This window comes from Rhagoletis zephyria, unplaced genomic scaffold (genome assembly GCF_001687245.7).
Source record: "Rhagoletis zephyria isolate East Lansing unplaced genomic scaffold, Rhagoletis_zephyria_1.1 Rzeph_scaffold_00248, whole genome shotgun sequence".
In the NCBI taxonomy this organism is placed as follows: Eukaryota; Metazoa; Arthropoda; class Insecta; order Diptera; family Tephritidae; genus Rhagoletis; species Rhagoletis zephyria.
The window spans coordinates 130571-144115 of record NW_016157332.1 but is presented as its reverse complement, the minus strand read 5'-3'; the positions used below and the strand labels follow the sequence as shown (position 1 = coordinate 144115).

The following is a 13545-nucleotide window of genomic DNA, read 5'->3' as shown; positions in this document are numbered from 1 at the left end:
ACTTAAAAATGGGGGTACTCTCATCAATCAGTATATACTTATGTATGTTTCCCATACCCCAAACCATGGCATAAAACAGCTTAAAACTAGTATATATGTAATGTATATGTATATTTTCTTCATTTTATATATAACCCATTGTTTGTAAATGCATCTGCATCTCTACATATTTATGTATGTATATTATAAAATATACCTTGGAAATTCAGCGCTATATTGGCATTGCTTTCGCCATACATATTTACGGCGTTGCACCGATAATTTCCACCATCGTCCTTGGTGGGATTTTGTATCTCCAATGTCAAAACATATGTGTCCTTCGAAATTGCCTTTCTCGACATCTTTGTACGCTTCGAATCTTCAATTTTTTTGTCGGCACAGTGCCATGTTATGTCTGGAACCGGATGTGCCTCTAATATGCATTCCATTATTAAAATATCTTCTTCTTGTCGTATGGTTGGCTTTTTCGGAAATCTAGGCGATTTACCATCCGGAATTCTGCATTGATAATTTTTTAGTCATTTTCTTAATTTCATTAACTTTTGCTTTAAAGGTGGGTAAAAGCATTTAAAATAAGTTAAGGTTTTCGCGTTCCGGCAAACATCTACATACGTATATACAAAAGTATAAAGCTGCCGAGTGAATACAAATTTTTCTGAGTGAAGATTTATTTCATTTCATTCCCATACAAATACTGTGTTGTATTTAATTACTAGCAAGTAGCAAGTAGCTAATAATAGAATTAAAAAATAACCTTATTAAATTCCTAAACAGGACTGCAAACCAGTTTTGAACCGAACCACGGCTTTTTTTGAGCTTCGAATCGAACAATTGTTATTTTCAAATGCCGAAATCGATAAAAATGCAACCTGGTAATTTTTTTTTGTTTGATGGCCATTCCATGAGTTGCATATTCTTTCATATAAAGTATGCTCGAAATGTATTTTATATGAAAGAAATTTCAAAAATTACTGCGAATTTTAAAACACTTTAAACTTCAACTTGAATTTGAATGAGCTAAAGATCTGCTTACTCGATTAATTATGACTAAAAAGTTTAAAATTGTGATGATGAACAAAATGTTGAAATTTATGGCTTTTTTCTAACTTTCGTACAAAGTTTGAAATGGGGATTTTTAAGGTCTCTTTTATACTATAATACACTACATTTTTATGAAAAATTTATGAACAATGAACTTGTATTATTTTTTCTTATGGAGTTTCGCCAGCGCTTGGCATGACTGCCCCAGCCTTTCGAAATTGAGGGTTTCAACCATAAGCCCAGATTTTGAGTTCTATTCAAAATTCTGAGGCAGGTTTTTTTGAGTTGATTAAATTTTTTTTTTAATTTCGCATTACTGTGAACTTGAAATATTAGATAATAAAGGCAGATGCATCGTTTTAGTTCAGAACTTTTCTTCCATGTGGTTGTTGTTGTGTTTCTCTCTCTGGGAGAGCAACTGAGAAAATTCTTAACGCTTTTGAGTTGTGAACTCAATTTCAATTTTAGTTTAGAACTAAAACGATGAATCCGCCTTAAATAATATAACTATTAAAAACCACATATATAATAGAGCCGTTTGTCTTCATTTAAGGAATGGATACCAGTGGATATTTGAATTTGATCTCAATAACAAAGCCTTTAAGTGCTCTATATACAGAATTTGTCATATATTTGAGATATTTGTATTAGGGTCCGACCGATTAATTGGCATCAGCATCGGCATCGGCCTTTTTTCGCCGATTCTTTGCCATTATTTGGAATTGTTTTCATATGTTCGGGTGAAGCGACAGACAATAGCCAACATCAAAAAACATTTGCAGAGAGCTCACCAAAAATGAATTTTTTTTGTTGAAGGTTTTTTTCATACAAAACTATGTTCAACAATTTTCTTTTATATGGAGGACACTGCCAGCAACAAACAATTGCTAAAAATCAACGGGATTTTACGGCAGCTTGAAACTTCCACTTCATTATAATAGAATTAAATGGTCTAGAAAACTGCATACCAAAATTCTGATTAAAAAGTTTGAAATTTTGGTGAAAACAAGCAGAATTTTTCTAATTTTTGTACACAGTTTGAAATCTGAATTTATATGGTGTTTGTTGTATACCAACTAGACGTTTATAAAAAAATAATAAACATTAAATAAACAAAAGACAAATGCCAAAATCGGTCAAAATATCTCAATTGTTTTATTTTGTGGACCACTATGTATGTAAATACTTACATAACTAGCATATGAGTTCTTATGCATTGAGTGCAAAAGAGTGTATTTTAGCACATATATTTTTATACCCGAGCGCACTTGTGCACAAGGGTATATTAATTTTGTTCACATAACGGTTGTTTGTAACAGCCAAAACGAATCGAGATAGATATAGACAAATGTATACATAAATGATCAGGATGAAAAAAGAAATTGATTAAGCCATGTCTGTCTGTCCGTCCGTCTGTCCGTCTGTCCGTCTGTCCGTCTGTCCGTGTACACGATAACTCGAGCAAAAATTGAGATATCTCAACGAAATTTGGTATGTAGGTTTCCCTTAATCCAAGGTAGGTTGGTATTGAAAATGGGCGAAATCGGACTTTAACCACGCCCACTTCCCATATAACGGTAATTTCCAGAAATACGAAAACTGCGATATTTTAGTAACTACTGAAGATAATTCACTCAAAATTGATATTTACAATAATTTTTAGACGAAAAATAAGAATATTATAAATTTTTGGAAAATGGGCGTAGCCACGCCCACTTATGGTTACATGTGTATATCTTGGTAACCGCTGCACCTATTTCTTCCAAATCTGGCACAGTTGTTGGCCTTGGTACAGCATAAAAAACCGCCGAAACTTTTTAAAATCGGACAATAACCACGCCCACATCCCATATAACGGTAATTTAGAGAAATACAAAATCTTCGATAAATCAGTAAATATTGAAGCTAATTTATTCAAAATTGATGCTTGCAACAATTCTTTACCAAGAAATACGATTATGGTAAAACTTTGGAAAATGGAAGTGGCACCGCCCACTTATGATCTCATATATGTATATCGGTACCCGTTCTACCAATTTGTACCAAACTCGGTGTGGTTATTGTGCTTGCCACATATAAGCAAAACGTTGAAAATTATTGAAATCGGACTAAAATAACGGCCGCTTCTCATATAACGGTAAATTTCAGAAATGCTTGAAACTTCAATATTTCGAAATTGAAGGCGCTAATTTACTCAAAATTGATACACCTCGGCTTACCATCTCTCGGAAGGTTTCGGAAAGGTGAAAAAACATATATTTAATACTTGCGCCGGGTATTTAATGTTCGGCTTCGCCCGAACTTAGACTTTCTTACTTGTTATACATACATATGTATGTATGTAACTGGTTTCATGAATTAATACATTTATTTGTAATTCTTTATGGAATCGGCATCGGCATCGGTCGATTCTTTCTTCATAAGCCGATAAATGGCATCGGCATCGGTACCTGAAAAAAATTGGAATCGGTCGGACTCTACTTTGTATCACTTAGTATAAAAAATTAAACCATTTGGACCGAACCGAACCGAACCGTGGTTCAAGGGCATTCATGAACCCTTTATTGTACCGGTACAAGTTTTTTTAAGTGGTTTGAACTAAGTTTTTGAAGCGGCTTGCAGCAGGGTTGTTGCGAATGTTCGCATCCGTATTCGCAACCAAGAAGTTTCCGCGGCAATTTTAACATTCGCATTCGGACTAGCAATAATCAATTCGGAGCTTGTGCGAATGACGTGCAAGTGCACTGATAAAACGTATATCTGGCAAACAAAATGACAAATTGTACCCTCAGAAAAAAGTTAGCTAAATATATTTCTCTCAACACATGATTTGGTAACAATAACCATATAAGTTACTATAACAAAATCATGTCTTGAGAGAAGCTTATTTAGTTGACGTATCAAACTCTTTTGTCAGTGTAGCCAATATTTTTCGCAGGTTTGATTTATGAACCTTTAAGAAAACAGGTCTGAACCTGAAAATGCTGCATTTTTATTAAATATAATGCTTCAGTTTTTACATTTAAGTCATAAATAAAATAAACATTAGTTATTACAAATTATTAACTTTTCCATTTCTACATTAACCTAAATTACTTATTTTTTAAAAATACTTGACATTCGCATTCTCATCCGCGGATGTCTAAAATTCCACATTCGCAACAGCCCTAGTTTGCAGCCCTGCTGAATACCCTTTTCTTATATTCAGTATTAAATCGGGTTTGAAATATTTATCCAAACCCTTTAGCCAATCGGAGAGAACCTTTGGAAATGCTTCTCATTATACTGCTAAACAAAAAAAGGCAGTTTCTATCATTTGGCTGTTACGGTTAACCTAAATTTTACACCAAATATATTCAGCCTCATTGCGTAAGTCGTAAATTAGGATAAATTGTAAGACTCGACAACATTCGCATTCTCTACTGTCGTGCTGAAATAAATAAACGACGATAAAAAATCGTCGAAACTATGCAGTGCTGCCAATTTTGGGCAATGACATGAAATTTTCGATACGATTCGACTCCCGAAAAACGTCTTGCATTTGGCACGACTCTCGCAATGAGGCTGATTATAACTTGCTTACTAATCTACGAAACTTATGGTGTTTTCGTTTCTACCAAAAAATGTTGCCCTTCGATTACCCCTTTCTCTTTTCGTGATGTGTTATAGCATAAGGGCAAACCGGAAAATAACCGATAAATTTTGTATTTGTTTTTGTTCCTTTAGCATTCATAAAAAGCCTAGTTAAAATTTAAATGTGTTGAAAATTTTCGGAAGGGTACCGACAAAATCCATAAAAGTCCCGGAAAGTTCTGAGGAAAGGTCTCAAAAACCGGAAGAATTATGGAACATAAAATTTTATTATCAATGTCTAGTAGCCAGTAGTAGTAGTGTAGGACAAAACCTAACTTTATATATCCGGCGCAGGTATCAAATATCGTCTCTGAACTACTTTTGCATGATAAGTAGGGGTGTTTAATCGATTTCAAATGTTTTCGATAATATGCAGAGTTAGACTTAATGATATAATTGAACCTAGTTAGGTACAAATCGATTAAGTGGTTACCGAGGTATACCGTTGTAGTTATAAAGTGAGCGGTACTACGCCCAATTCCTAAAAGTCTTTAGCAGTTATTTATTGTTAGGAGATTGTTGTAACTATTAACTTGGAGTAAATTAGCGTCCTCGGTTATTGAAATATCGGAGTTTTCGTATTTCTGAAATTTACCGTCCGATTTGAATAATTTTAAACAAATTGCTTTTCCGTACCAAGGTTATTAAGTGCACCGACTTTGGTAGAAATTGGTAAATCGGTTACCGAGATACACATTTGTGGTCATAAGTGGGTGGCGCCACGCCCATTATCCAAAAATTTATAATATTCTAATTTTTTGATAAGTGGCTATTGTAATCATCGATTTTAAGTGAATTAGCTCCAGTCGCTACTGATTTATCGCAGTTTTCGTGTTTCTGTAAGTTACCGTTATATGGCATGTGGACGTGGATATTGTCCGATTTCAAAGATTTTCAACAGATTTCTTAGCGCCCTAGGCAAGGCTCGTACTGAGTTTGGTAAGAATTGGTGAAGCGGCTACTGAGATACGGCATTTCATCATAAATGGGCGGGGTCACGCCCATTTTCAAAAAATTTCATAATAATATTATTTTTTACCACAATTCTTCTCCACAAACTAATTTTCAACAATTTGCATCTAATATTTAATATCGCAGTTTTTGCATTTTTCGAAAATACCGTTATATGGGAAGTGGGCGTGGTTACAGTTCGATTTCGGCCATTTTCAATACCAACCTACCTTGGACAAAGGGCAACCTACGTACCAAATTTCGTTGAGATATCTCAATTTTTGCTCGAGTTATCGTGTACACGGATAGACGGACGGACAGACAGACAGACATGGATTAATCGATTTCTCTTTTCATTCTGATCATTTATGTATACATTTGTCTATATCTATCTCGATTCGTTTTGGCTGTTACAAACAACCGTTATGCGAACAAAGTTAATATACCATTGTGCACAAGTGCGCTCGGGTGTAAAAATCATTTTCACTTAAATTGCTTTCGTGACACCGGCAGTAAGAAATAAAAAGCAGAAACTACCAGTTATTTTCTGCTCAAAAAAAGGTGGACAAACTTTGCGACTTCTTTTTGCCAATGCAAAAAATCATCGGTATTCCTCTATCGAAATAATTAAAGTCGAGTTCCTTCAAGTACTGACAATATCATATTATGGTAGAGATTTCGAATAGTGTCTTCGAAACAATGGACAATAATTTTTGTGCTGTGTATTTTTAAGGTCTGAAACTAAAAAAATAAAAATGTATGTTTGTCTATGATAAGTTTTTCTTTTTATATTTATCAATAAGATTTTTTCTTCAAAAAATCAATAGGTTTGCATTAAATTAAAATTGTAACGAAGTATTTCTTGATTATTTCAACCGATGGGTAATTTTGTTAAGACGTAATTAAAACTCAAGTTAATTCAAGCAGAATTTTTTTAGTTTAAAATAGAGTGTCGCTTTTAGGGCTCCCATTGATTAAGTCTTTGTTACCGCAAAAATAATTTTTAGCAAATGGCCACAATTTCAATTATCAATGAACTCCCTAAGTAATGTATGTAGGTGTAAGCGCAAAGAAGATACCTTTATCCACAAAAGGGACTATTAAAATGTGTAAAACTATTTTTCGACTTATAGGAACATAAAACTGATTTCTTACTTTTTTGAACCGCTTTCGAAGTTTAGATTGATGGTAGCCACACCTTCGCCGTGCTGATTTCTTGCCCGCGCGCGATATTCTCCTTGGTCACTCGACATAACACTGCTGATTTCTAATCGTGCCATGTGGTAAAGTTTTTGATCCAAAGTTAAAGACATTGTATATCTTCCGCCTTCCTTGAGTTCCTCTTGACCATGAAACCTTTTTGAGAATGCACAAGTTTTTCGCGGGTAATTTTTAAACGAAGAGTACACAACATTTTATACGCATTTGCTTGCACTCCTAAACAAGTAAGAATCATGCAAACGATATATTTAATCGACACCTTAAAATCGTAAGTGCGGATTGGTTAATTTTGGGGAATCTTGGAAATGGTCTGATGTCAGTATATTTTAGAGTTCAGTATAGAGGCTCTTATCATTACCGACTAAGAAAGAATGGCAATTGCCAAAATATATGTTTTAAAAGACAATCGGCAAATGAATCTTCGCCAGAATTACATTACAGTGACAAAATTATGTAAACAAATTTCTTACTTGTTTATTTAAAAGGCGTGCGTCATTGTTACAATATTTGTAATTATGCGTATAAGTTTAATATTAAAACAAATTCGTACCACGATACGGTTGGCTTCGGATCTCCGACACATCTGCATTCAAACGTTACATTGCCTCCGTCTTCACTTTGGCGTATAACTGGACGTTCAGTAAATGTAGGCTTAATGCCGTCTTCAGGCACTGGTGCTTCATCGCCTAGATTTGTACATACATATACATATATTGCATGGCTTTAACTTTCAAACATGGATTCATAATTCATACGAGAAAATTCAGTTTTTATATTGAATTAAAAGAGACTCAATTTAATATACCTACATACGTTTATAAGTATATGGGTAATTCCATATCATATTTACAACTGGAAAACAGATTTGCCTGAGACAACTTTTTTTGTGAACTTAGAGTTTGAAAAATATCTCGTAAAAATTACAGAGTGGGCCGTTCAATAGTTCTTGTTTAACAAGTAATTGTTTATAGCCGGGTCAGCTGCAAGCACGCGACTTCCACTTCTAGGCTAACCAACGCGCCTACTAAGTATGTATGAAGAACATGTTACTAGTTACACTTAAGTTAGAAATGCGAAGATGGTCATTTTATATTAGGGTCTGATTATGGCAACTAAACGTAACTTACGGGCTCTCACTTAAACATTCTCTTAAATGGATGTTGCTTATAACTGAACAGTCGAAACTTAACAAAATTAATGCCACGTCGAATCTGTTGCATTTTGATTATTTAAGGTCTACTTTGCGTTAAGTTAAGTTAAGTTGTCATAATCAGACTTTTAATCACCCATCTATTACTAAATCTGGGCAAAAAAAAACAATAAAAAGCTAATTAACGTTGCGTAATTATCTACTTATGTTATCGAGTTGAAGGCTTTTTTCTGAGCAATGAAAACGGAATTTACAACAAAAACTGCAGAACGTACACAAATTTCGAAAGATTGCAAAGGAATCAACAATTTCAATATTATACAGCATCTAAACACAATACAAAAACGGAAGAAAGCTTGAGCATACAATTTCGCAATACAATTTGTTTATTGATTAATTGCATTAAACTAAACAACAAACCAATATTATTGTAGTAGTTCACGCTTTCGTTTATTTTTAAAATGCGGGGTGATTCAGTTTTAAAAACGCTTACAATTTCAAATTTTGTGCAGGCAGAGTAAATAATTGGTCTAGTCAAGCAAGGGAGCCATTAGTTTCATCTCGAAGGAACTTAGTTAAAACAAAAAAACAAATCGTCAAGGAGTTCCGATAAAAATTATTAAACAATATATTGTTGAAGATGAAGAAACAGTTAATACAATGCAAAAATTTGCACCAGTTATAAGTCCTTGCTTTAAGTTCATAAGCTGATACATAACGCTTGTATTTTTTCGACCAAAACTGTAAATTACTGCGAAAAGAATTCCGTTTCGCACTATCTTTATTAAAAAAAAAATTTAAGTACGAGTATTAGTTATTTTTGGAAATTTTTTCAGTAAAATAAAAGAACGTATGGTACTATGTGTACCTGTTGTACACCCCGCGACAAAATTATACGGTCTAACAAAAGGCATGTCAATCCAAATTTCTAACCTTGTACAAAAATCTTAAAAATTCCACAAAGTTGCAACGGTGCCACGCATTTTCTTCCATACAAAGTTACTAAGTTCCACAATCTTCTTAGCCTCTTCAAACTTGCACTTTATTATAACACAATTTAATGGGCTACAAAACTGCCCAACCTGAATAAAAAGTTTGCTTACAGTTATGAAAATTTGTTGAACTTTTCTACACAGTTTCAAATATGAGTTTGTGAAGTGCTTAATTATTATATTACTAACTAGGCTTTAATAAAACATTAAATGAACAAAATAAAAGTTTTCAAAACAGGTCACAATGTATTGTCCCTATTTTTGCATTTGACTGTCTATGCATTTTTATAACGTGTTTCCACGTAGTTTCCTGTAAGCGTATATCGTTATACCTGTGCGTTAAAAAATTTTAGGTATCAAAATAAGTATTTTTTCGTATTAAACCAGTGCCTTTGAATGAAAAAAAATCCGGAAAAGAAATAGATACGATCGTTATTAATACGCAACAAACAACAAGTCAATTTATATTTTCGTTTTATTTCCTTAATTTTAGAAAATTTGCGTTGTTTTCTGTAGACTGTTTTATCGATGTTTTGTAGAACATGTAATTATTACACGAGAACAATATTATCCCTTATTTTACCTGCATAGCAAAATATAAAACCTCAGTTTTTTCGAAGTTCACTTTGTTTTTGAAATAACCGTGATCTAATCTTTTTAGCAGTAAAGTTTCAACAAATTTCGACCACTCCTTTTTTGTGTCCATTGTTTATATGGAATCGGTGCACTGTGCGTCGCGATCGCTTGAAGCGGGAGTCGGGCTATCGCGTACTTGCTGCTGACACGGCTACAAACAATTAGCTGTTAAATAAAAATTACTAAATGACCCGCTCTGAAATTTTTATGAGGTATTCTTCAAATTCTAAATTAATAATTTCTAAGATTTCCATTTTTAGTTACTTTTTGCATATAGCGCTTTTGAAATGTCGTTTATATTGGATATACATATGTATGTATGTAGTTTTTGACATCATATACAATGTTACCATAAGTTAGCATTAGGCTCGAATTATCCTTATACCGCAAAGGACCAAATGGTCTTTGCGTGGCATAAATTCTGATTAACCTAACCTAGCCCAGTCAGTATCATAAAGCGTTTTTCCAGTGGGAAGGGTCGATGGTGGCAGCCTTTTGGCGGCCATGTTGTTTTCGAAGCACTGTCTAGCGTGTTTGTTCGGCATTCAGTCACTGACGGCAAATCACAATACATATTATGCAAATGAACAGCACATCCAAAAGATGCAACTTTATTAACAAAATGATAGTTTTTTAGTGCGAACGTTCTTCACTTTCCAATTCTTAATTAAGAAAACAGATTAACCATACAAAATTTCTCCTCTGAAATCCGAGTTATAAATTACTCCTGCATTAAAATGAAACTTTTTCCGTACGCAAGCCTGTTTTTTCGACTATTTTTGCGAAATAGAGGACAAACGTGAAAGACAAAAAATAAAAAACAATAGACGACGCTAAGCATATACGCTTGGTAGATAAAAAAATGGGCTTATTTTCACAAGAAGATCCCTTAATTTGTTGGAAACATAATTGCAAAAAAATTTCAAAATTTTTCTTTAACTGGCAACGAAGTATCTCACGCACCACCTTTCGCAGTGATCTCAGAAATAGTGTTTAGTGCATCGGCTAGCATTTATGTTGAAGATAGGGATAGATTGTTGCTCGATAATGCTGGAAAGCTTATTTTCATAATAAAAGATATGAAAATGCTGAAGTCTAGAAAAAAGAAGTCTGATGAAGAGATGTGGCGATCTCCGAAATAGCTGCTATAACTTCTACCGCTTAGACTGTTGCTTTTTCGGTTTTTCCTAACAAACAATCGTGGTAAAAAGCTCAATAAAAATATTAAAAAAAATTTTTAACTTTAATTGTTAAAAAGAATTTAGCCTGAAGTGGATTATAAAATTGAAATATCTATCACAGCCCTAATTTATAGTAGCTTAAAGATTATCTCTATGAAAAGTTTCTAGCCAAAGGGGTAATGAAGACGGAAAACTAAGGAAATCCCATAGAGATTATGAAAATATAGCGATATGTGGTCAGCGGGTTTTTTTCTACTTCTAGCTTAATTCGGTAATCTAATAAACATTTAAAAAATAACTAAAAGATCTTTTTAATAAGATTTTGCTTCTCGATACAAGAAAAATGTCTTCTTGAAGTAAAACCATAGAGATGTCCTATTAATTTTGTTCTATTTTATTAGGCAATTTTCGCTATGTGGGCCATTTTAAATACCAATTTTTTTAGTAAATATTAAAGTATTCCTCCTCCACACTGCACAAGCGATCTGAAAATTTAATGCATAGATACATACATACACAGTAAACTCAATGTCCCAAGTCTACTTAAATTGCCTAACTTCGCCAATATGTATCCAATTTCAATAAATGGGACATCAATTCGTTCCCTAAAACAGCAAATAATGGTAGCTTTCATTGAAATTGTTGTAGTAAACGGTGGTCAAAATTGAAAAAATTTAGAATAATGGGGGTTTTTCAAGTTTACTCAATAAAACTCCAAACATCCAAAGTCTAACAATAAATTTTTTTATATCCTTTCTAGGGTCTATTTGTCTTTTGTTTATTTAATGTTTTTTTTTTTATTTTTTATAAAAGCCTAGCTGGTTTTAAGGCAAACACCATATAAATTTACATTTAAAACTTTGTATAAAAATTATAAAAATTCTGAAAATTTTCACCAAAGTTTAAAATTTTTTAATCCGAATTTTTTGTTGGCACGCATTTAATTTTTGCAAAATTTTGTTCGCTGGCAGTGTCCTCTATATAAAAGAAAATGGTCGAAAAAACGTGAAACACCATCAATCAAAAAAATTCTCAGAAATCAGCGGGATTTTTTAACAACTTCAAATTTTCAAAAATTAAAGGGATTTTTAGCAGTTTAAAACTTGAACTTCATTAGACTAAAATTAAATAAACTAAATTAGCTACAAGACTGCGAATCAACATTTTTTTAGATTCTGAAATTTTCCAAAATTTTTAGGATTTTTGTACAATGATTGAAATTATGAATTTATTTGGTAGCTTTTATACAAAAATATCAAACATTAAATAAACAAAAGACAAGTAGCCAAAACTGATCAAAATATCGCACTCATATTATTTCGTGGACCACTGTTTGAACCCCAAAACCCCACCTGCGTTCGCCTATGAATAGGATATTTAAAATCAAAAATGGCGATATATAATACACGGACTACTTCGGAGAGAACGTTTGCGTCCTTAGAAAAATTGACCGCATTCTTTTATATATTTAAGTTTTTTATTTAATATCTATAAATTGAAAAAGCATCAAAATTTTATGTGGACTTACAGTAACTGATATATAAATACTTCACGAAAATCATCCTAAGATAAGTGTAAATAGTAGGCTGATTGACTAGGTTTTTCCAAACCGGTTTTAGCCGGTATTTTCCTATTTTTTGGGGGGTTTTTCAGCATTCACATTTAAAGAATACGCTTTGATACGCTTAAACCAAAATGCATCTATGTACATACGTACAAATTTGATATGCGTTTATTCAAAATATCTGCAGATTTACCAAACGGGTTTTTTCTTAGTTTCGATTTTCTTATTGTTTAAATACGATATACATGTAGTACTGTTAAATTTTAGTCAAACAAAGCTCAGTTAAAAAGCTAAGCAAAATGCAGCTTAAAGTATTTTTTCGTAAAAGCGCATTTTGTGAGGCACTGTATCGAAAAGGTAGCTATAGAAAATGTGTTTATGTACATGTATTCCACCACATCTGATTCCATTGGGGATTTGATTCACTAAATGATTTGATAAAAAATAATAACAACCCGGAGATATTTGAGCAAACAATTAATTCAAATATATGTTTTAGAAAATACTTACAATAATGCCAGGTTAAAGACTAAGGAAAAAATATGTTGATACAAAACTTTTTAATGTTCCAGCAAAAACTCTGATTCTTTGGTAAGCGCCTACTTTTTCTATCGATGGAGTAACGCATTACAATTCACCTCAAGAGAAAATTTTTCACTTTCTCGTTTACCCACTGCATTAAAGGTAAGCATTTTACATTTTCTCGCTTACCTCCAATGGCAATGGTGGTAAAGTCCGTGCACTGAAGTAATGTGTTCTGTAAACTAAAATGTAAGTGGTTAATCTCGATTGGGAAGCATTTTTCGAAATTCACCACATACCTTTTAATTTACAGAACACATTACTTCAGTGCACGGACTTTACCACTTTATTAGTAGATCTCCCAACTTTTTAGCTATGTTATATTTTCTACCATTTTTACCAACAAAGGCTAAAAATCTACAATATTTTCCGGAAATAAAGCAAAGCGAATCGCAGTGTAAATGAATGTCCATATTTTGTCATCGGACACATCTAAAATAAAAACGAAAAGTTAATTCTGAACATAACCAATTTAAAAGTGAAATTGCATACCTATCAGCCGTTTATGTAAATATTTTTCACTTGTAATAAGTTTGTGTGGGAGACTGCCAAACGAATATGTTGCAAACTTCAACTATTTCAAATCTAATTTGA

General features: G+C 32.9%; 1 protein-coding gene across 20 annotated transcripts in view; it reads right to left on the bottom strand.

The window, feature by feature from the left end:
• The window catches only part of bt (projectin protein bent), a 276654-nt gene that overhangs the window by 198517 nt on the left and 64592 nt on the right, over positions 1 to 13545 (bottom strand). For 17 of the 20 annotated variants that reach the window (XM_017609687.1, XM_017609704.1, XM_017609685.1 and 14 more), the window contains exons 6-8: positions 7397 to 7532; positions 6781 to 6981; positions 197 to 498 (exon numbers count right to left, since the gene is read on the bottom strand). The exons of the other annotated variants lie outside the window; for them this stretch is intronic. In XM_017609687.1, the coding sequence (XP_017465176.1) occupies positions 197 to 498; positions 6781 to 6981; positions 7397 to 7532 (639 nt within the window). The remainder of the gene's footprint in view (positions 1 to 196; positions 499 to 6780; positions 6982 to 7396; positions 7533 to 13545) is intronic. 20 annotated transcript variants of the gene reach the window in all.